The following is a 24846-nucleotide window of genomic DNA, read 5'->3' as shown; positions in this document are numbered from 1 at the left end:
AGTATCAGTTTATATTCAGTCACTTAAGTCTGAGAGTTATTCAACCTGAATGGTCGTACCTGGAAGACAGTGGCAGGAGTAGCTGGTTTCAGAGTTCTGGTGGCAGGTGCCTCCATTAAGACATGGTGAAGGTGAGCAAGGGATGTATGAGCTTTCACAGTGTCGGCCCGTAAACCCCGGGGTACAAACACACCTGTAACAATAGCAAAAGAGTCAATTTTATTTCATTCAGTCTTGATCTTTATGAAACACCCAATGATGTTTTCCAAAAATTATTCAAGTATTTTCTAGTAGTCTAATTATATTTCGAATGTGGTTATATATTATAAACTAGATTCTCACTTGTAGGAGCCAGGGGTGTTTAAACACGTTCCTCCATTCTGGCAAATAGAGGGTGTGGCTGCACATTCATTTGTGTCATTAAGGCAGCGAAGACCTGTGTAGCCAGGAGGACAGGAACACCTGTAGCTACCGCCTGACAGAGAGCTGCATTTGCCACCATTGGCACAGGGACTAGAGAGACAGCTGTCCTCATGCTCACAACGCGATCCTGAAGAGGAAGGAGGGAACAAACAACAGAGCATTAGTGCTTAAGCTTTCCCATGATCCATTTCTGAATGTGGCTTTGACACTAGATGAAAAGCAATATGCAATGATAGGTATGCATTTCTGATGATCAAAAACCATGCCATGAGACTTTCCATACACACTAATCACCTTCTGGATCTTCAATGCATCAAAAGACTCATACTGAGACTAGCATTATGGGATATCTGTGCCAGATTTGGTTTCATTATATCGGTAAGTGTAGTTATTCATGAGAAACTTGCAAAAATATCGCAATATCTAAAAATCTTATGAAATAAGAAATCCTATGATTTGCACCTGGATCCACACCAAAAAGCCACTTCTTCCTTGCCTCATGGACTAACTTTCAATTACATTTCATTTATCTCTGATTTTTGACATATCATACAAACAGTCCAACTAGCAAGACCAAAAACTTACAGTAACCTTCTTGGCAGAGGTAATACAAGGCTTTTCAGATAGATGACACCATTAGCTTAAAATTGAAAACACTATTTTGTACAAACAATAAGGACAAGTTACATTCAGGATGTTTAAACATAAATCAGTATTCTGGTGATAAACAAAAGTCAGATATTACTCTGACACAGACCTCTGCCCTCATGGCAAACTACTGGGAGGGTTTTTTCAAGCATCTCACCTGTCCATCCTCTGGCACATTCGCACGTGTATTGGTCGAGGGACAGCAGGGTGCAGACACCTCGGTTGGCACAGGGGTTGTTGGGGTAGCACGTGGAGTTCTGAGGAGTTTGGCAGTGCTGTCCGGTGTGGCCAAGAGGGCAGGTGCAGGTAGCGCTGCCTGGTACAGGTACACCAGCTAACATAGACACAGAGCAGTTCCCCCCATTCAGGCAGTAGCCAGGATGACAAGGGTCTTTATGGTGGCAGTATTCACCCAGGAAGCCTGGTGCACACCTGGACACAGACACAAAAACACACAAAAAAAAACCCAACAAAAAAAATCAGTGATGGAGCTTGCAAAGGCACACACAAGGATTTAAACCTGATCGCCCCTCAATACAGACAATAAAGTTGAAAGATGAGTTTTGAAACAAACGACTGTGTGTGTGTATTTGTGTGTGCGTGTGTGTGCTTGACAAAGTAGCAAACAAACAAAATAAAGAGTAAGTTTCAATCAACTGCACGGAATTTACCACATCAAACAACTACTGCTGAGAGCATTGATAGCAGAGAGTAACATCCACACAAGAGTATTGTAGTAAACACACACATCAAAGAGCCAAATGAACCAACACAGGTTACTGTCTAATACACAGTCTTGCCACTGCTGTATGGTGATCTCAACAGTATGTGGGGAACCACATCCCTAAGTAGGAGTATTAGCAAGATGTGTGGTTGCACATAACAGGAATCTATTAAAACATATGGCTCATGCTAACACAGACTTAGAAACATATTCATATGACATGAGGAGAAGTTGGGTTTTTTGGGGGTATTTCTAACACACATTTTGACATGCCGTAAGACAGGAATTGAACCACCAACCCCTCGATTACCGAACAACCTCCTCTGAACCCTGAGCTGTTACCCCATCAACTCGGCTTAGAGAGAAGGAGGAAGCTTGGTGAAAGGGTTAAACTGGGGTCGGTGTTGGCAAAGAAGAAGTCCAAAAGCAGAAGGATGTGAGGTGGAGTCATCTGGAAGTTGTTGACTGAAGCCTCGCAGAAACTAAAAACAACCAGTCGAAAAGACCAGCTGTTTTCTAAGCCAATGTAAAATGAATGATTTTACTGTCAACTGACAAGTAATGCCATAATCTACACAAATGTGCCCACAAAATGTCAACAATTTAAAGTATATGTAAATAAATTATTGACAGCTGGAAGTTGTTCACAAAAGAGCTGTACAGTGTATAACTGAAAGAAAAAACCACATTTAGTCTACAAATTATGTGTGTTGTGAAACAAAGTGTCTGCTTTTTCCTCCTCTTATTCATCACCCCTTGCTTTCAATACCTCCTTTTTCGTGTTTTTCAATAAAGTGATTCAGCTGCATGATGAGTAGTGGAGAGGAAACTACAATATTACATACCATGTCCACCAGGGAGCTTTTCACAATGTTCCCTTCGTCACTTTCTATTCCTCAGTTTTATCTCAGTCCCTCCCATTTTCTCTCACCACTTCTCTATGTGTGACAGTATCTGGTCAGGGGTGTTATTTTGACTCCAAGCAAAGATGTCATTAGCCAGGTAATTTCCTATGTATCCTATTTTGATCAGCTGTCTGTTTTGTGTGTGTGTGTGTGTGTGTGTGTGTGTGTCTATGTGTGTGTATGGCACATGTCAGACACACTGTCTGGGGACCGTGGGCGACAGAGCAACGTGCTGACTCTTACACAGGCCTCTGAACTTGCCTCCCTGGAGGGACTCATGTAACATAATAGGAGAGCAGAGATAAAACACACATAAGACAAGCACACACAGATACATTAATACCTTCTTTCATAACCATTCCGATGAAAAAAAAAGACGCTTAATTCACAGATAAGAGGACCTGTAGCATGTAAAAACAAAGAGGGAAGAGAATACTCACAATCAGAGATTGGTGCTATGAGCCAAATGAAACTGAGACCAAACTGTGGAGATGGGAATCATTTAAAATTCAATCTCTCACTTACTAACTTTTATTTATCATTGGCCGCTCCACCCCAAAGCAGCTTGAAGATATTAGATTGTGAGGCCATGGGAAAGAAGAAGAGTCGTGATTCATGCCAGGCAGATCAATCAGGTCTGTGAGTCACCCAGTGTCTCTTTAAAAACAACATCAGACAGTTCTCACTCAAACATATTTGGTACGATATATTTAATGCACTGGCATGTACACAAACCAACAAAAAACATAAATAAATAGACACCGATGCTGTGGAATATGTTCCACTAGTATGACATAAAGCTCTTTACTATATTAAAGTTAAAAGGACAGGTCTGGTGATACTTTTCTTATTGTCAGCAATGAACTAATCCAACTCCTGTTTTATTACAAATACATGTATGAGCCAAACTGCTGAATCAGGTGACATGTTTATTCATTAACATCAACATGGGCACTTGAGATTTTCTTTGTGAGTTGATCCCAAATACTCACAACCATAACAAATCTGTGGGGAAAAAATAGTCCATAACAAATAAACTATTTACTCCAGTTGAGAAAATGTTGTATCATCACCCTGTTGTATCGAGAGATTATTGAGCCTTTTTTAAAAATTAAAATATACATTTGTGACCAATTTTTAAAGAATTTACATCTACAGTAGGAACCAGTGGGCTCGGGGCTCAGAGTCACAGCCACAATGTACAGAGAGATGGAGAAACACATTGTTGATTTTTAGTCTTTTCATAGGATTTGTTGACAATAACAAAAAATACAGAATATCAAAAGTCTTATCATTTATATATACAGGTCATCTCCCAATAGTATTCTACAAATCCTACACTTGCACACACTTCCGGTGCTGGTAAACTCGCCGACAAGATCTTCAAAGAAGAGACTGACTTCATGCCTCTTTACCTCAACCCTTTGTGATTAGACATGGCCACCCATCCTCCCCCCCGCCCGTCTCTGCCCCTGTATCAGCAGCATGTCTGCAGCTCAACCCACCTACACACCCCTACACACACACACATAAAAACGCAAACACAAAGACGTCCCTCCCTAATCTAAACAAAAACACGGCTCGGTCAAGATATCACAACAACATGGCCGTCCTGGGAATGAGGACTGCTCTTTTTTCTCTCAGACAATCTCTCCTCCCTCTTCACCCCGAGTAATGACAAGGCCCTCTGCCCTGTGACATACATCACATTAGCAGGCTGTCACACAAAGAACACCGTGTCCAGGTTAATGCTAGGTTTACATTTCACTGGGAACATTTCACACATTTTCACTGCTAAAACTATGGGGAACATGAGACGCATTTTCAAAGTCAAGTATAGCCACTTCAGTGAGAGAGAGGACATTTGAAACTTGTTCTTTGTTGGAAAGTTAAGCTTCATTTTAAGCCTTTTGAGCTTGAAATAAACAACACTGTTTACAAGTGACATTTCTTTTGTGAAACCTCTAGGTTAGTGTGGTTAAAAAAAAAGCATTCAATGTACTCTAGGAAGAGAAAAAAGATATCATAATCCCTACTGTAGAGCTGTCTTGCAACTCAACACAACCCTTCAAGACTCACTTTCTACTTTGAAAATTCTGTAAAAATTCAATAGTGCTGACAGGAGAGACGCATGGTAAACTCTATTAAATTCAATCGCTGCTATCTAACCTGTGTTGACAGAACTAAATGCCATGGCGTCAGGAAACGATACCACCCTGTCCTTCAGGTTTCAGTGCCAGATAGAGAGCTCATTATTAGCCTCCGGCTATATCACTATAGCCTGAGGCAAACAGACAAGGCTGTGCATGATTCACATTATTGTCGGGGAGTGGTGTCTCACTCTGAGGAAGAGATAACCCAACACATTGACACACTAGTCTGTTGCTGAATACAACACAGGGAGGAGTTTGATTTGACAAATTTTCATGCACAATGCAGAAAACAGGCGAGACATTTGCACACAGACGACTACACATACACACCTATACACACGTATTCAGCTCTACTTTCATGAACAACTCAGCAGCCAAACTCATCTATGAGATTCTTTGTTTTGCTCCATGAGGACTTTTTTTCTTTCTCTTTTCTCCATCCTTCTCTTACTCCATGCAGTTTCCTGCAGCCCTTCTTTCCCTCTCTTTCTCACTCCTCCACCTCTCATTTCTAACCCACTCTCGAGGTGTCAGGTTTCTACAGCTGGTTCACATTAGCGCCCCCATCTCACGCACACCCCTCCCTATCTCTGCACCCCTTCCCTCCTTCGTTCTCTCTCTCTCTCCTCCTCCTCCTCCTCCTCCACCTCCTCCTCCTCCTCCTCCTCCACCTCATGCTGACCTCTGCCTGTCCTGGCTGGCCATGGGGCTTCAGTGAGCAGAGAGGGTTGGGTTGATTCTCACTCACTCATGTAATGTCTCCCACCTCTTTCATTCCTAATTCCTGTGTCCCCGGCTCCCGACTCTCATACTCTCCTCCCTTCCCCAATCCCTCATTCCCCATTTTCTTTTGTGCCAATTTTCTCCTCCTACCTCTTTAACTTCCTCTCCTCAACTACAACCCCGCCACCACCACCACCACCACCACCACCACCTCCTCCTCCTCCTCCTCCTTCAGCTACTATTCTAGTCTCAACGAAGCTTAATAACTCCATCATGCTTTCTCCCTGCGGCCATCGTGGAGAAACAGTGTGAGAGCGAGAGCATAAACCAGCTCACATTTCAAACCCTGGATCTTTCTCTGGCTTGGCTGAGCATAGGTGGCCTATTCACTGTACTGTAGTCCTGTGTGTGCATGCATAGACGTCACAAGTCAAGTGCAGAACACGTTGCTGGATTTCCTGTTGCTTCTATGCATGACAACAATGCTAGTGTGATGGTGGTAAATCTAAGGAGCGGAGGAATCCTCAGTTTACCAGAATACCAGTTTCAACTGTAGCTCTATTTTTTTTTCTAAATTTACAGTAACCTTTATTTAACCAGAGAAACCTCAATGAGATTAAAATCAATACAACAGCACACATAAAATAATCATAATGGCATCAAAAGCAATGAGCTGTTATTCATTATGCGACACCAAACTCCTTGTATGTGTAAATCTAAAACTTTCTCCAGACAATTTGCCACCTGCATGACTGAGATTAACAGTCACAAGTCATATCAGACGCCAGAAGTGAGACAAACTGGGTAGCACTTTCTAGACTAGACACAGAAAGCTTTGGCACCATTGCTACCAGTCAACTGTTGCTGCTGCTACTGCACACAAAATAACTCAGCTTCAGTTCACTCAGACCTACAGAGACAATGACGCTTGACCCTAAAGAGTCACCCGAGAGTAAGGAGTGAAAGTACAGGTATAAGATGGTGTCGGGGCTTGTACTATATAGCAAAGAAGAAAGAGAGCGGAAAAAGCGATCAGTAGTGATGCACGCGTGGGCAGCTGACTTGCCCATTCTGTTTCCTTCCAATCTCACTTGTAGTCTCCACAACCATATTCGATAAATGGTCATAAGTGGTCAATCTAAAACAGTTGGTGCTAAATACCGACGGAAATGCAAAAAAGTTTCCAGATAACACCACCCCAACCCCAGCACTATGTTGAGGAATGGCACCAGTTTTTTCACCTATCACCAAGTTCTGCCACACTGTCACAGTGTGAATGTAGTCAGTAGAGATTGTACGTCTGGCAAGGAGAGACCGGCGGCACTGTACCAGTTAGGCTCACACATTAGCTCATGCCACAGAGGAGAATAGACCTGTTGTAAATTGGAAAAATAAAATTCACTTAAACTTAAATGTAAAAGGTTAAATTGAGGGCACTTTATTGAGGGACGGAAACTATAAATCTATGACTAAATGATCCTTAGTAGCAGTGTGGTTTTAGTGGGTTGGGGGTGTTTTTTTGACACACTCCTTCACCTTTCACTTGTTTTTTTTTCTCATTTTCATAGAGCAGGGGCAACAAACATAAAATAACGGAGGAGGTGCTCAGAGGGAGGTGTGAGCTTGATGTCAAATTAATAGAAAAAAAAAAAAAAGACATGAGAGGAAGAAGAAAAAAGAAGAAGGTGAAGAGAGGGCAATGAGGTAGAGGTAAAAGCCCGATAAGCCAGTTACGAGAGAGTGAGGCAGCAGACATACAGAGAGAGGAGGAAGCTGAGCAGTCAGACTGAAAAGCAACAGCGCAGACAGGATAAAGGAGTGCGGAGCAGGGTGGAGTCCAAACTAGGGCCATGTGGTAAAATCTCAGACTGCGTTTAGTAACATGTTCAAAAAGACTTTTCTGCGAGGCTGTGGTACGCAGCACAGGACTCATTTTGCCTCTGAACACTCTTTCAGCCCGCCTGTCCATGTTCTGTCATTATCTAGTTTCTGCGGTTGTTCAAAGTGGAATCTCCGACAATAGGTCTGTCGGCCTACAAATGTTCCAAAGTCTACCACGGACTGATTTAGACATTTAAAGCAAACAAGAATATAGGGTACACTTTATCTACATAAGGTCACCTGATAACTGAATTGCTAGTGTTAGCCAAATATTGAATTAATTGCCGCAGCCCACCCAAAGAGATTTGTTGCCAGCTAAAATTATTTTCTCACTTTGGTCTTTGTTTATTTCAAATGTCTGCTTTGAACCTCCCACTGGGAAATTAAGAAGTTATTTTCTTGGTTCTGTGATGCATTTCATTTATGTTTGTCTGTTAATAATTCAATGATACATAAAAGCTAAATTTGATTAAAAGTAATAGTTCCTTAGTGAGTGATTTTTTTTAATGAACGAAGAGCACATGCACTCAGCCCAACTTCATACCACCATGCGTGTACAGAGGACATGTGACCTTATGACAACACTGAGGTTCTTTTGACCCCAAAGTGTTACCAACAGCGTGTGACAGGGCGCCAATTGTCACCTAACTGTATGTGGGTTTTCAGTCTGGTTGCTACATTCCCCACTGTTTTGTAAGGCTTCCTCTTTCTTGGGCCTAATTTCAATGTCTAAGTCTCCCAGCGGCGTCATGTGCATCTGCGTGTTTGTGTTTTACCATTTGTTTGTTTATTTTTGTGTGTGTAAGTGTATCTTCTATCATGGTGACCCTCAAAGACAGATTGAAATCACAATGACCACTGACAGCACGCCACGATGACCACTCTCAATCTAATGAGTTGGCACTAGCGATGAAAGGATAAGTAAATTAACCAATTAGTCAATTGACAGAAAATCAGCAATGGTGATAATAGATTCATCTTTTAACTCATATACTGAGCACAAATGCAAGAATTTTACTGATGTCAAGATTTTCAAATGTTTACAGCTTTTTGAATATCTGATTAATATATGATGAATTGATTATATTTTGTTGCAGCCCTGACTGGCCCTGATGAACAGTCTAGTGTCATCATGAGCATCTACGTCTCCACTATCCAAACACTGAATCTAATGTTAGCTGCACTTCAGACCTCTCAGTGCCAGCATGTGAACTTGCCCTAGGCTCAAGGTGCCCCTGACTCTCCAGACGCTCGCGCACATACACACACATACACACACACACACACACACAGAGTAAATACACAAACATATACACAAAGAAACTCTTATCCTTGTGGTTCCAGTCTCAACCACATCTACAGTGCTGTTAGCGGGCCTGTGAGAAGGAGAGTAAGTAAAAGCAGGAAATCACTGCCGTGGCTTCCAATCTCCTACACTGGGGTTTGCTTACTTAAGTTTAGATCATATGCCTAACCTAGTTAAAATCTGTGTGAGCGAGCGTGCGTACGTGTGTGTGTGTGTGTGTCTGATAGATTGGGTGCTGCGTCTACAGTGGAGGAGTTGAGCAGAGAGGAGTGACTGGCCTAAAGCGCTCCCATCTTTATTCTTTGTCTACTTTCTCCGCCCTTGTTCCTCTTTTTGCCCCAGTCCGCCTGTTTTAACCTAATGACACAAGACTTAGACAACAACAACAACAACAACAGAGAAAGTACTATGAGCACACAGATATGAATGGAAGATAGAAAGTATGGCTTTAATAAAGGCAAAAAGGTGAAAGTGTTAAATTAGCACAATGATGCCAGAGGCAAATGGACAGATGGTTAAATAGAAACAAAGAATAGATAATGGGGATAGTAGTGAAAAGAGTTTTGAGCTGTAGAAGGATTAAGAGGCCAGGTGAGTTGTGTCCGGAGGCATCTAAATCCCTGAATCAGAGGGAGAGACTGAGGCATGGATGGATGAGTGACAGTTTGATGAAGGAGACATAGCAAGAGGGAAATTACACTCCCTCTCTCCGCTCCGCTTCTCCGTTCTCTGCCTTCCCCCGCCCGCTCTCCTCACTGCTCTCTCATCATTAGTAAGGAGTTGTGCCTCAAGGTTTTCCTCCTCGAATTACCTGAAAAGAGACATTCTCTTTTCTTTTGGCCCTTTCTCTTCCTCTATCTGCCCTGCAGGCAAATTCTACTTGTCAGATCAAACGGGCAGCCGGGCGACACAACACAGTATCTCTCTCCCCTCACTCTTAAGAGGAACTTCTTCTTTTTTTCTTTTTTTTTTTAAATAAACATAAAGGCATGACAGTGACTGTAAGAGAAAAAGAGAGAAAAAAGAGGCATTGAGAGGGAGGGAGAGTTAATCAGTTTGCACCATTGCCTAACGGTAGACAAAGGGATCTTGTTCTGGAGCAAAACAGGGTTTGGACAGCATAACGTGTGTAGCCTCACTCTTGTTTGGACTGCTCAGGTATGGACTTAGTGAGCCAGACCCCATGTTAGTCCTCAAATAAACAAGATCAGCGTTTCTAAGCTCTCAAACAATATTTTATCAGAATATACTGCATGTACAGGATGTATCCCTTCAGCAATGACGTACATAACAAATAGCAACCGAGCAATCTCATGACATTCACAGATACACACTCACACACACCTTTTTCTCACACTCAAGGCTGATGGCTTGCAGTGTCACCGGTTAGACAGCTTTTCTGCACCCTGCCCTGCAAGGCAGTTTGTCAACCTCTCCCATGCACTGCGACTCTCTAACACAACATTCTTAACGTCCAAAATGAGACACCTGAATTGAACTTGCTATGCGAAGAATCTCCAAGACGTTTTAAAATATGCCTCTTATGGAAATTACTACGTACTGAGGTACATGTGAGCACACATATATCTCCAGTCTACCCTCTAAAAGTTTCCCTTCTCCTTTTTATTTCTCTCTAAAATGAAAAAAGTAGCAAAGCCTAAGTTGTGAAATGTCTGTAAAAAGGAATTAAACAGTGAAAAACAGACACTTACATATGACTAGAGTAGTTCTATGTTTTTCAGAGCTTTCTGGATGTATGGGATCCCTGCAGAGGAGGCACTGGAGGCAAGTTAAAAAAACGACTACATGCACAGAAGCCTGTTTGGTTGTTAATCAAAACAGAGCATCATCTCCACTGTGAAGTTGTTTCATTAGTGATATCGAACAAAAACAATACACCTACACCTGCATCCATGTATGAATATTATTTTCCTGTTATTACATAAACTGAAAAAAGTTAAAAACATGAATATACCTGTTTTTGCTTCACACTCACAGCATCAAACACATGCTGATTAACTGAACTGAACTAGAAACGCTTTGAAATGTCTTGGAAAAACAGATTCAACTCTCCATCAGTTGTCCACAGTGGTGCCTTTTACTCATACTAGCGGATCATATTAACTGTATGCCTAATTATGCAGTTACTCAAAGTCTGACCCCAGAAGCCTTCCATGTGACATAATTAAGCTGGTCCGAGCCAAAAGGCCACAGTGACTGTTTACTTACAACCGGCTGCCTTTAATACACTGAGGAGACTAATAAACACAAAATTAGATTTTACACAATGAGCCTTTTGACCAGCAGCACAGTGCAGACAAGCCAGACAGAGGCTAGTGCGTGCATCTGTGTGCACACTTGTGTGTATGAATAGTTGTCCATGTTTGCTTGTGGATGGCAGAAAAAAATGACTGACTAGTTAATCAGTATAACAGTAGGCCTGCTCTCTGTCAGCTGACTCTTCTAAACTGAAAGACTCTTCTCTGTGTGTCTTGAGGGCGAGAGGCCCCTCTACTGTTTTTCTGTTTATCATCAATATCATCATTTCATTGAGCAAAAATTGAACTTAAAGCTCAAAAATTGAGACATCTTGGCTGAGTAAGAGCAAGAGTAAATACAAGAGAAATTTAATAGGACCAAACTCTTCGAAAATTAAATAATTGTGCAAATAAATAAACAAAAAAATGATTACATGTAATTTCAACAGCGATTAAATAGTAGTTAAGTTAATAACAGAACCTAAAATAATGTGGTCAAGTCTTCTTTAACTGCAGCAAATGATTTAAGTGTTTCACTGACACATGTAAAAGTAACTATTGGCATATACCTGCTGTTATACCGATACAGTACTGTATGCTTGTCTGCCCACATTAAGAACACGGCTCTGAATTCGGGCCTGTTGTTTGAAAAGCATCTAGCCAAGACAATCTAATCATGTTTCCTCTACCTAAAAAACATTTCCAAAATCAAAAGCTGCCTGGCTTGAGCCATTAAATCTTTATTACTGGCATAAACCACACAGACATCACCCGGTTGAAACTCGTTAAAAATGTGGCAGCCACGTCATTAACTAACTAACCAGTGATAACAAAACCACACCGCATCACACCCATCCTGCCCTCGCTTCAATGGCTGTCTGTAAGGTTAAGAGTTGACTTTAAGATCCTTTTGTCTATAGAAACACAATAATTGACGTTGAATAAAAAAATTTTGATCAGATTTCTCATCATCATGAAGACGCCCGAGTCTAGCGTACTCACACACATGTACATACACACACGGACAATGAGCCTATCTGCACTCGCAGTACGTCTATCTGACTTTCAATTAGACGGAGGGAATGTCAAACACTGATTGAGGAATGTTGCTTTCTGCTTCCCTTTTAACAGAAGTAGCAGAGTGTTGAAATTCCAAAAACTCTGGGAACAGACACACAGTGTGATTCACATCACATCTGATGAAACATGATCAGGTTCATGAACTGGCTATGGTGTGTTTTCATTGAGAATTTGGCTCGGGAGTGGCAATGCAATTATAAAGATAGCTCAGTCTTAATTACAAACTAGCTAAGCTGTCAGAGAGTGGAAGACATAGATCAAACAGGCCAATGGGCTCCTTTACTCTGAAGCACTTTTCCTTAATGGACTGATTGCACCACTGGTAGTAGTTACATGCAGGTTATTTCAAGTTTCTGCAGTAACCTGTGTCAGGAAACAAGAGGCTACACTAACATGCGTGGCAACAATTAATAGCCTTCTTGTCATTTTGATTAAATCAACCAACTTTCAGATTATTTTTTCTCATCAACTGCACTCAATAGTTTGTTTCTCATGTAATAAAAATGTCTTACTGCCTTGAAATCCCCCGGCAACAGCAAATCAGTGGGCAGTAAAATATGCTGGCAACTCTTAGAGCTATCAATTCTATAGCAACAAGAGAATAAGTAACAAAACCCCTGAAATGTCCTAAATAACATCTTGGAGGTGGAAATGTGTGTATTGGTATTGTTCCCAGTACTGGTGTACTTTGTCAGACAGAGCAGTCTTTTATTCCCCCTTCCGTGCCTGAGCAAAACCTCATGGTCTCGTAGACAGGCTGGGGTTGATCTAAAAATCCTATTTCTGTACTGGCTTTCACATCCAACAATCCCCTTATGAGGAGTTTCTATTGCTGTGTTCACAGTTTTTGGTCACAGACTCAGCCAGTCAACCTTACCTGCAGTATCCAGTGCCGTTGTTAAAGGTCAGACACGTAGCGTTGTTAACACAAGGCGCCTTATCATCCACACACTGCAGAGCTGCAAAGAGAAAAAAGACAAGTTAGAAAATGGACAAACAGAGAAGCAATTCATCTGCAAAATGTTCAGTTGTTGTACCACTTCAGAGTATGAATGATTATCTACATAGCTTGAAACGGTAAGGAGTTATAGTAGTTTCAGGAGCATTCATTCAAAAAATATCTATATTTGTATATTACACAAATGTTTGCTCCTGAGTCAGTCAGTTATCCGCTCTAAAGGGGAACCTGGTTTAAAGGGTATGCGTCTTTCTAGACACAGAAATACAGAGACGCCATGATGACGATAATGTCCTAATGCATCATGTGCCAAAAACTAAAAATACTATTTTTATGAATATCCCAAAAATAACGTATTCCTATATATAAACTAACCTAAATTACTTTCTCAAAGTTTCTCATAAGCTGGCTAGCTTTATGTGTGTTTCATTGCTGCTGAATTTCAAATTTGGCACTGCTCAAAACTCACTCAGGTTTCCCCCGGAAAATTGGTGAGCGAAGGTGGTGAGCGAAGGTGGTAAACCCCCCCCAAAAGCAAGCATGCACACACTCTCTACCCCTATGAGGGAAACCCTCCACTTAGCCTAAGTTTCTTCTCCTTCCTCTCACCCTTACAAAGAGATATTACAGGGGGCTCGTCACCTATCTAGCCAACTATGCAGAGCCAGCCTGAAATCAGCCTGTGGTCACAGGGCGGCCGGATGGGCACGCAGACAGAAATGAGCCTTGACGAAGTCAACAAAGCCCAACTATCTCCCTGCCAGTGAGACACTCATATCCAGACACATCAGCCATTGTGTGGCCTTCTAGCCACCAAAGACACATGGCTCAAGTGGTCTTCACGCACACTATGCCAGGCCAATATGCCAAATAGAAGTGTGGTGTTCTCAGTCTTTATTTATCAATGTGATATGGTAACCAGATGAAGAGAACCACTGTTAAGTGTGTGAGATTAATTGAGCAAAACTGCTACAGATCATTAGTGCTGGCTGTACAAATGTTGCTATATTAACATTTTGTTTCATTCATAGTCTCACATGTTAATGTGGTTATGTGATGAATCCTCACTCTGTACAGAGCTCTTTTTACAAAACTGAGGCTAGGTCAGCTGATTTCAAAGAAACGCCAACAATGTCTTTACAAAACAGTCATTGCATTACAGGAAGTGCGCTCAGCAGTGGTGTTACTTCCTGCACATAGATTAATCACAGAGTCACTTAAGTTGAGCAGTGCTTATGAGGACACTTCTACATATTATTAACTCGACTTCATATTGATTTTGCAGTGTTAAAAGTTTGACACATGTAATTAGTTCATTTTCAAGTGCTGTACATTCAGGGTCCAGTAGCCTATCTGAATTGGTTTGGTCAGAGAGTGACTAATGCCTTAGAGCCAGGCTGACAGACATAGTCCATTAGACATGGGGATACCCATCCATAAACCACTGTGAAATTCCTAATCCCAACACGCACGCACACATACGCATGCCTCTATGTGCACACTTGCACAGTCACCCACTCTAATAGTGTGAGTTGATATCAGCACTACTGCTGCAGTACATGAAACCACAAAAAAAATAGTGTGCTCTTTTGCTACTATTTCTGTTCTGAGAAGACATATGGTATGCAAACTTGCTGCAAGTCAACAGATGAAAATAGTGCACACATAAAAAAGCACTATAGACAGCAAGCAATCCATACATCTGTGGTTAGACCTTAGACACACCAATACTTTCACTTTTGGTTTTGATCACACTTAAGTTAAAATTTGACACAAAATCGTGTTTAATCTGCTTTAAATGAGTAGATGATCATAAACAGGGCATAAAATTTGATTATTGCACAGTACATCTGGGCAACACAGCACAGGGTACGCCAGGATACCAGTCATCTTGAGGACGGCCGACAATTGCAAAATCAGCACAAAAAAAAAGGAGTAACGGTGTGGGGGAGGAGGAATGGAGAGCTGAGAAGACGGCAGCGGGAGTAAAAGAATGGAAGCAAGAGAGCAGAGACCGGAAAAAGCTGCTCTCATCCCACGACTGGTTTGACGAGCTTCCCATGCATGCTGTCGTAATGCCAGACGCAATGATCTTACCAGATTTGGGACAGCCTGCCTCTTATTACGCCATTTTAAAACACACAAACCAATTACCCCATGGGTCAGGTCACCGATTCCCTGACTGGAAGCTTGGAAAAGGTTTCAGCAATCCCTCTCTCTTAAAATAAAAACAAGCAAAATGTTCGCACACATCCAAACGACTGACCAGTGTGTAGGAATCCAGGCTCATATCACCAGCAGCAGCGCTGCATCCTCTCTACCTGGGTGTTCTCACACTTCACTATCAATGAACCATGGGTCGGGAAAATTTCCCAGGAATGACAACCTTGATAAGACCCGATCGACAAAGTCAACAGTGAAACTATGACCAGATGATGTGAGCCGAGAAGAAACACACAGATTTTGACCAAATGGTTACTATTATCTTCATTTGTATTCTCAGTCACTCCCACCTCATCTTGCAGCTGAGTATCTGTGTTTGTTTGTGTCTGTGTGTGTAAAGGAGAGGAAGGGGAGAGGAGTTTAAGTAGAGAACAAAAGCAGAATGAGAGCAGGAGATTTACAGTGTCTGCAGTCTGGTGGGACTGGGAGGAAAGCTGGGTGTGATAATAACAATCTGAGCCTTTCAGTGGCAAAAACAAGCACTTTTAGTGGATGTACATTGACGGTCTGCAATCGCACCGAGGGATTACATAGCAGCCTGTTTTGCAGCTGCCGGCTGCAGTGTTCTCGCTCAATACTGGAAAAGTTTCAAACATTGTTGTCCCTATTAGTCACCAGGTTGAAAAATACTGAAGTTTTCCTTTAATGTAAATCGGTGCATGTTTGGAAGAGGCTTTAGTAACTTTATTAGTACAAACATTGGAACAAAGTGTATTAAATATAAAAGGAAGATAAAACTAATCTGATAAATTTAAATAGTTTAGATGCACTTGTTGTGCTGGTGAGGAGAAAAAAGAATTGGCTGCGAGTTTCAGTGTGTATATGTGGAAAAAGACAACTATTCACTTTGTTGCTGCCTGGAAAATCAGAGAGTGCACCCGAGCAGTAGCACAAAGTTTCCATCCACCTGTTATATGCACATTTAAAAAAAAAAAAAAAAGCTGCAAAACAGCCAGAACGTCACTCAAGGTTGTCGTTTTGAAAAAAAACGCTGAGCTATAGACTTGTTGTTATGGTACCTGCTTTGGGTTATTGTACTGTAGAAAAAGGTTTTATGTCATGCCTCAACTCCACCAGAAAACCTAAAAGTAAGGATATAAATAGCAGAGGTGTCTGAGGTACATGTGACCACAGAGTCGCTGGTGTTATTTCAGGTTAAATGTCAACACTTTCTGTATCATCATGCTTGCTACTGAAAGCGCCACAGAGTAGAGGTGGACCAGAAGAGACGTTTGATTAGAAAACGAAACACACATAATGAACACATCATGAATTCCTACTTTTTTTGGGACTTTACATCAAAAATGTTGTTAGTCAGAGAAGTCAGCATGAGTTTTGGACAATATAAAACGTGTCAGTTAAGTAATCAGCCAATGTTCACCTGATATAACCTTGTCCAGCCCCAGGGTTCAACGTTGGGAGACACTCTCTAGTTCCCAGTGTATTTAGAGTATTGACAAAAGGCAGGCCTCATCATTGCCATCAACATAAGTAAAGATGACACTAATTACCCTGTCAAAGTTTTAAAGCAGACTGCCTCATCTAAATCCTCTGGATGTATCCACCCAGTACTGTGCAGAGCGGAAACCTGGAAGCTTCCAGTGGCTTTCAATGCTTTTGTGTTTATTTAGAATATTACAACAGGTGAAAATAATACAAAAATACCAAGTGAAATTTTAAAAATACAGTTTGAAGCTCTCTGTTAGCTATTTGCTTTTCTTACTAAGAATATAGAATTATGAATTATAATTCTGAGGGACTCTTGTGCATAATCAGCAGCTCAGTGTACGTCTTTCTAATTTTCTTTTCACTTTCTATTACTAGAGGCATTTATTGAACTGTCCTCATTGAAAGAGGACCTTGGTTTTTTGTGAACTGCGGTAAAATGTGTCATTTTGTAGCTGAAACCACGACTACTTTTAGAATCATTATATATATATTTTTCTGTAAAAATCTGTGAAAACTGACAAAACTTAAGCCTTCAGTATGAAAAAAGTCTTCTTTTTTTAAAAAGAAGACAAATCACAGCCCTTAATGGTCTAGACAACAAAATGAGAGCGGGAGTCCGTTGTGTTCGGCTGGCGTTACGCCGGTCCCTCCCTCAGCACTCGCCTCTGCTTTGTCACAGACACCACAGCAGGTCCCTGGGGAGATCCAGCAATGTCATGAGGAGGAAAAAAAGAATGAGGCAGAGAGGCTGTCAAAGAAGCAGAAAGAGGAGGGGTAAGGGAGGCCGAAAGAACAAGTCAGAGATGGACGGGCTTTGAGCTAATAGCTGAGGATTGCGATGGGGAAGTAATTACGAAACTACAGACAAAGACTGCACACGAATGGATGTCCCTGAGCCCTGGCACACATCCATGTAGCGGAGGGCAGGAAGTTGTTCGCACTGAGTGAGGAAGTAACCCCATTTCCTGGAATTGCTGTACAAGCCTCTATATCCAGCAGGCCAAACAGTTGTCATGGTAACTTGCAATAAAATACCCTTTGCTCAGCATGGAAGGAGGGAGATGAGGCTCAAACTAAACACCATTACCCTGAGGGAAGCTTTACTGGCCCACACAGACTGCAGCAGAACCAAGCAGAGGAACCAAGCTGGGGCTTTAAGGTCTTGTTCGCCGAGGTCAGGTTTGGTTTGAGGGTGGTGACAGAAACAGCAAAAGTGTGTGATCACTAGGGATGTCTTCTGTTTGGACAATCCGAGGCATTTTTAATGCAACAGTATCAGCTATGTAAAGTTAAATTAATTTCTAACCCTTTGTTTTCTATAACCCACTGCACTCCAGGTACAGACGCCCAACATTAAATCACTGAAACCTTTTCCTGAACCTATGCAAAATAATTCCATGGGACTAGCATAAGAGATATGAAGCAAACAGTAGTTGCAATTGATCAAAATCTGATTATGATAGGGGACAAAAATTGATTGGGAGAAGTGATTACCCTGCTGACCTGCTGACCAACTGAGACGGATGCTTTACTTTTGTGATTACTTGGAGAAGTTGGGAGAGTCTCATCCAAAGCTGAGTGTATCAAGCAGGACTGAACTACTTTGGTACAACAGGACACACTGCTGGCTTGCTTGCATGTACGTATGTGTGTGTGTGAGTGTGTGTGTGTGTGTGTGTGTGTGTGTGTGTGGGAGTGTGTGTTGAGGGAGAAAAAGACAGACAGAAAGTGTGAGAGCAGACCAGACAAATTCAGGGACTTTCCCTTGCTCATTCATGTCCAAACTTTTTTTTTCTCCTTCATTTTTTTGTTACAATAAAAAAGAAAAATCTGGGCTATTGTGCAGACTTGTTCAGTTACATTCACACCACTATCAGATTGTTTTAACTGTAGCTTGGACTATTTTTAGGCTTTCATTCATTACTGGAATCTACGACAGACTGTGCCCATAAATATATTCATTTAAAATATGTCAACAACGATGACGTAAAACAATGTCTTCATGATAACGCAACTCACTTTAATATTCTAACTGACACATGGCCTGACCATAGCCAATATGGACAAGATTAATAATTATCAAAGTATTATCTCAATGTTAATATGCTATGAAGCACATGATAAAGAGTCAAGAGTGTTGTGATAGACTATGAAAACATTTTACTTGTTACTACTCATTTAGTTCAGAATTGAACCAACAATATCTGAACAACAATGATCAATGACAACAATGAAAAACCATATCTCAATATGAGAATTTTTTTTATCATATCAAGATTCATGGTTGGTTAACCACTGACCTTCTTTTCCCCCCTTGTATTTTTTCTCCAGACTCACAGTGAAAATGTGCAAAAAAAAAAAAAAAAGACCGGACAGACAAGTACAGTCAAGTTAATTCACATCCACATGCAAATACTGAAATGAGATTGATTATAAACCACAACTCAAACATTGGACAAAATCAATACTGCCACCCATTATTACAAAGGATTTATTCTTAAAGCTTTTCTGTGTAGTTTCCCTCCCTCTCGTACCTGATGTGCCCTGCTTGGTTCATTACTCCATGTGCCCTGCCTGATTGTCTCCAGGATTACAGGGCTGTGTTGGCCAAGGAATGCAGGCTGCAGTAATTCCCTGTTAATTTGCTAACCTGTTCAACAGTGCAGACACAACGCTCTGTAATCCCCTCGACCTTCACAGCCGCATACACCACCTCCTATAGTAACAGTGCATGTGGTTCATGTGGTGAACGCACCTAGCTTCATTCACATTTCGACTGGCTTTTATTTAATGCGTGAGGATCAAGGTCACTATGAGCAAACTGGCTAAGCAGGCATTGGCACTGCATTGGCGCTGAGAAGCAAAATGGAGAAAGGCCCGTAACTAACTCACCTTGCGCTACGCATTTCAACTTCAAGACCTTAATCACGCTAGGTCTAAGTTTACATCTATTCTAAGCCAGCATGGCTAAAGAGGCACACACAAACATGCACTAACACAAGTCTCAAGTGTGTATGGAAACGCAGACACACATACATCTGGAGCACAGGGCACAAACCTTCAGCCACTAACTCATACAGTGCTACACATTATTTACTACTCTCTCCCACTACAAACAACATGCATGAGACTGAAACATATGTGGAGGCCTGGTTTTCTCATGCAGCGCGCAGACTGGGTGTGATAACGTATGTCAAGTCGATGGATTCTATTCATTTTCTACAGAGTTGACAGACCGCTCGGCATATCTGTTCTTGCATAAACACGATTCGTAACGCACCCTCCTCACAAAACTCAGATCAAACTGTCAAACTAGGCAATGCTGATCAAACATTAATCAAGATTCTGTTACTGCATTGCCTATTTCTCGCCTCATATGTTTTCACAAACATATTTTAGTGTACTGTTTAGCTGTTTAGACGAGCCAAAACTAAGCACTGTCCAACTCGCAGTACTTCACCCACCACGTCACCCACCAGCTGGAGCATTTAGTGGCCCTGTGTGCGTGCAGATGCGTCCTCGTCGGAGGCGGTCTGCGCGCCGCATAATTACACTACTAATCAAAAGGGTGGGGAAGGAAGAATGAATATAACATGAACACACTATAGCAAAGTCAAGTGTATCTCACTGAGACTATGGACAAGAAGAGAAAAGAAAGAAACCAAAGGGAAAGCTGAGATGGTGTCGCAGGAAGGATGTCTTAAGCCACATTAATAACACAGCCACAAGGCAGTGGGTAGAGCTGGTGGTCAGTAAATAATCCAGTGTTGTGGGCAGCTCAATAAATATCTTTGTCTTCAGAGCACAGGGCAAAGCATGGCACAGATAAATCACATTTCACACCAGGCACCAGCTTGGGTCAAATGCAAGTAAACCATGGGCGGCACAATTGCTGGCCTTTGTCAGTTTGTATCCACAATGCCATACATACACACACGCAAATAGATACACACACGCATGTCAGCTGTCTGCCGTTTGCACTCTGCAAATATATGCAACCATCCACATGCCCACACCATGGGGGCAACACTATGTCGTGTGCCACAACGCTTCCTCAAGAATTAGACTGTAGTATTAATTATGTTCCTGCATTAACACAGAAAGGCTACAGTATAATTTCATGTAAAGTGTAAAATCATGAATTAAGTATGTATGAGCTAGAGATGCACTGATATTGATATTGAGATTGAGATCAGATATCAGGCCATTACCGACTCAAACAGCTGGATTGGGTATTGGTTACAGTGGGCCGATCTGGTATCAGATGCCTTTATTTTAGTAAATAACAATTCAGTTAATTTATATCTATTTATTTATTTGTTACATTCTGTTTTACAAAGTTTGGGCAGCAATGTTTAAGCCAAGCCTGATTTTGCCTTATACATAAAAAAAAATGATCCCAGCCTCTTGCACAACGTGAAGCATAGCCCAGGTCTCGGTATCGGGACTGGAAAAGTCAGATTAGTGCATCCCTAGTATAAGCATTTATTCTTTTTAGGAAATATTACGTTGAGTATTGTTGAGGGCAAAGCAAACTGCAAGGACTTGTTGACAAATGACAATGAGCCTTCTGGTATGTTGTTACAAGTAGTTTAGGAATGTGTCACAAACTAGAATACAGACAGTGCCACCTACGTAATACAATACAACGATTTATGTAGCACAGGGAGTGTCTTATGCCCCATTTCCACTAACTCAGGAATAATATACTTTAGTCATACTGCTGCATGCAATGTTGTGATTATAAATGCATTTCCACTGCATCCTCACAGCGGGGCATCATTATTGTGACCTGCAATATTATGCTCCTCTGCAGGAGTAAAGTCAAACTTTTGGCATCACCCCAACTGAGCTGTGATGCACCAAATTGATTGGTTTAACATTTGTGATCATGCAGGTGACAGGATAGGAAGCATCACTTTGAAATGTTTATGTTCAGCAGATTGCAGCTCTTTTCTGATCCATTCTCATTTGCCATGTTTGAGGTGTAATTATTATCATGTTAAGATACTGCTAATGCAAATCTACAGCTTGTTGTGAGGCAGCTACAGGAAATGCAGCCATTTTTGTCACATCATTTAGAAACCACCTGCCAGCTCCTTGTTTGATATAAAATGGTCTCCACAGCAACATACAGGCGTTTTTTCCCACATTTTTGTTAGTGAATTGTTTTCAAATATTGCAAACAAGAAATAGTAAAACAAGAAACATCCACAGGGAACTGGTGAGATTCAGCCTGCGGGTGACAACCGCTTATTGCAGCCTGGGTAGACCTCAACCTCCCTCATGTCATCAAGGCAAGCAACACCTTCTACCCTGTCATATGGAAAAACCACTATTACTGTGCACAGCTTGTGATTGCCCACGATATGGCGGAGCACACTACAGCACATTCTCCCAACAATATAGAAGTTCAGCATTAGCGGGAAATAGTAAAGGTGAGGATGAGGACAGGCAGGAAAAGACTATTATGGTGTGGAAGAAATGTGTGTGTGTGTGTGTGTGTGTGTGTGTGTGTGTGTCTGTGTCAGAGAGAGAAAGAGAGGGAAAGAGAGAAAGAGAGAGAGGTAGAGAAAGACAGAGAGGGAAAGAGAGGGAGGGAGGAATGTCAAACACCAACAACATTCCACTGCTTCTCCTTGCACCGCCTGCAGCACTTTTACATTGTCTTTTCTTCTTTTGTGTAACTTCTCTGTTCACAAGTCACCTATAGTCCATGAAAAAACGTGAGAAAGAATAGCAGAGCTGCATGTATCGACTCTGGGCTCAAAAAGCATGTGAGATTAAGTCAGTTTCACTATCTGGCACACTTAGGTAAAGGCTAAATAGGCTAAAAGAGTTTTCTTATCGCACAGGCCTTTAATCAAAAATTAAATAAGACCTGACTCTTGAAATAGGCATCTTGGCCAAAACTCACCAATATTCTGACTAACCATACCTGAAAATGTGACATTTAATTTTAGATAATCAAATATGACAGCCATGGATAAGATGAGATTCAGGGTAAACCCACCTAACCCCTCTTTAAGATAAGTGCAGATAAAACTTTACTGATCCCCAGGAAATTTTGCATTAAGGTTTTATATTATTAAAACAGAGATATTCAACTGTGTTTACATACCTCTGTATTTGCTGAACATACTCATACTTTTATTAAAGAAGATATTATTACACATTACGGAGAAAAACAACAACTTTTCTGTATTTTAGCATATTTTGTTATGTCTCAAGCATGATCTCTTTGTAAACAACCCAACATTACAAAACAGACTAATGGGAATAGCCTGAAGGAAATCAATACTGTTTGTGACTTTTTGTTTTCTGGAACTGACCTTGAACTAATTAGGCCTCTAACTGGGAAAATGCCTCACATTTGTGTTACAACTGAATTAATAGATACCATTGTACCAATGTGTTCAAAAGTTGGTCTACCAGAACTTGTTTTCAGATGCTCTTTGATAGTGTGAGCCAAAATGCCCAAGAATACTAATTATTTAGTAATTCATTAAGTAATTCATTCTCCATTGTGAGCTGACTGTGTATTTCAGGAGTGGCTATTGGACTCTAATTAGTGAATACTAATGAGTACTGACAGAGTAAAGACAGGTGCACTGCGTGGGTAAACCAGTTGTCCCTAAATGATCTATTACACAGATCCAAGTACAGATGCCTAATTAGAGTGACTCTTTCTAAGAAAGTGAAAAAGTCACCATTTCCCAATTCTCACTTACACCTACTTCATCTGAATATTTTATCTTTTAGGGCATTTACAGTGAGTGCACTTGCCTGACAATTCACCCAAAATGCAGAGATGTAGGGCAATCAGATACTGTTGACCATCTAAAAAGTTAGCTTCTTCCTGAAACTCTATTTAACTGTGATTATTTTGGTGAATATTTGTCCTGTGATCTGCCTTTTATCTGCTTCTTCATCACTGTCAGCTCTCCTAATTCAGCAGGGCAGTCTAGACATGGTTAAGTGTCCATTTTGAATTCTTTCGCTCTCGCTGTTTAACATCTGGGCAGCTGTGCTGCTCAGACAGAGCAGACTTGTAGGCAATAGTATCCATATCAATCAGACCATACCCCTCTGAATCAGACACAGAGCGACGTTAGCTTCACTTTCAGAGGCCTTGTGGAGGTTCACAATAAACTGAAGTATTTGAAACTATGTGGATATGATAAAGTATTAAGAATAAAATTAGTTAGTGATAACACAGACAGAAAAAATACTGCAAAGTTACGTTCTTAAAGGTGAGTCTTACAGTGACACACTAAACCCCAGCAGGATGTTATAATAAAATAAGAGTAGGTGAAAGTTAGCTAGCATATGTTTTGGGGTAAAAGGCCATAACGTTACCTGTGTCTATTAAAAAGCCACACGAACGAAATAATCGGCACAAACTACGGTTAAAATGTTTACTATAAGTCAGCTTTCTATCTAAAGTTACTTTCTGGAACAGTTTCTACTTTGTCAAACGTAACTTTATCAAAGGAAATCACCTGGCAAGTCAGACACAAGTGTACGCGCAGTGTGTGTAGAGATGCTATATGAGCCCCGTGCCCCGCTGATGCAGAGGCAACAAAAACGTGATCATGACAAGTTATGAATTATTAGGGAAAAAAGCTAATGAAGCGTCAACATCGTAAAAAAACTTACCCAGAGATAGTTGAATGAAGCAGAAGACGAGGACTAGTGATTTGCCCGAAGATAAACCGGGTATCGGCTCCATATTTTCTGTAAAATCCACATAAGGTCGCCAGCCCAAAGTTGAGCTGTCTCCCGGACGGTTAGTTCTCAAAAAGTCTCGTTGAAAATGGCTCACACACTATAAAGAGGAAAAACGACTTGTAGGGCCAAATTACAACATTTTAGTTCATCTTTACGTGTGACCCACAAGCCGTTTACGTTAAAAACGTTTAAAATACACATACATTTCACTTCAACTAGTCACACACGGCGCTGAAAAAGTCTCCCACCTCTCTACACTCACCAGTCACTGAAGTCACTGCGGGAAGACACAAGAACACGTATCCTTCCGCTGAAGTCACAGTGGACCTATCATTTGAGTGAAACGATGGTGAAAAACGTGTTAAACGCCTATATCTAAATTAT

The 24846-nt window shown here is 41.2% G+C and overlaps 1 protein-coding gene across 1 annotated transcript in view; it reads right to left on the bottom strand.

The window, feature by feature from the left end:
- The window catches only part of notch2 (notch receptor 2), a 44348-nt gene extending 19640 nt beyond the window's left edge, over nucleotides 1–24708 (bottom strand). The window contains exons 1-5 of the mRNA XM_067597224.1: nucleotides 24391–24708; nucleotides 12979–13060; nucleotides 1229–1503; nucleotides 343–550; nucleotides 60–193 (exon numbers count right to left, since the gene is read on the bottom strand). Of these exons, the coding sequence (XP_067453325.1) occupies nucleotides 60–193; nucleotides 343–550; nucleotides 1229–1503; nucleotides 12979–13060; nucleotides 24391–24463 (772 nt within the window). The 5' untranslated portion in view covers nucleotides 24464–24708. The remainder of the gene's footprint in view (nucleotides 1–59; nucleotides 194–342; nucleotides 551–1228; nucleotides 1504–12978; nucleotides 13061–24390) is intronic.
- Nucleotides 24709–24846: the final 138 nt, after the last annotated feature.

The sequence above is a fragment of the Thunnus thynnus genome, chromosome 8 (assembly GCF_963924715.1).
Source record: "Thunnus thynnus chromosome 8, fThuThy2.1, whole genome shotgun sequence".
NCBI classification, from domain to species: Eukaryota; Metazoa; Chordata; class Actinopteri; order Scombriformes; family Scombridae; genus Thunnus; species Thunnus thynnus.
This window is presented reverse-complemented; position numbering and strand designations above follow the sequence as displayed.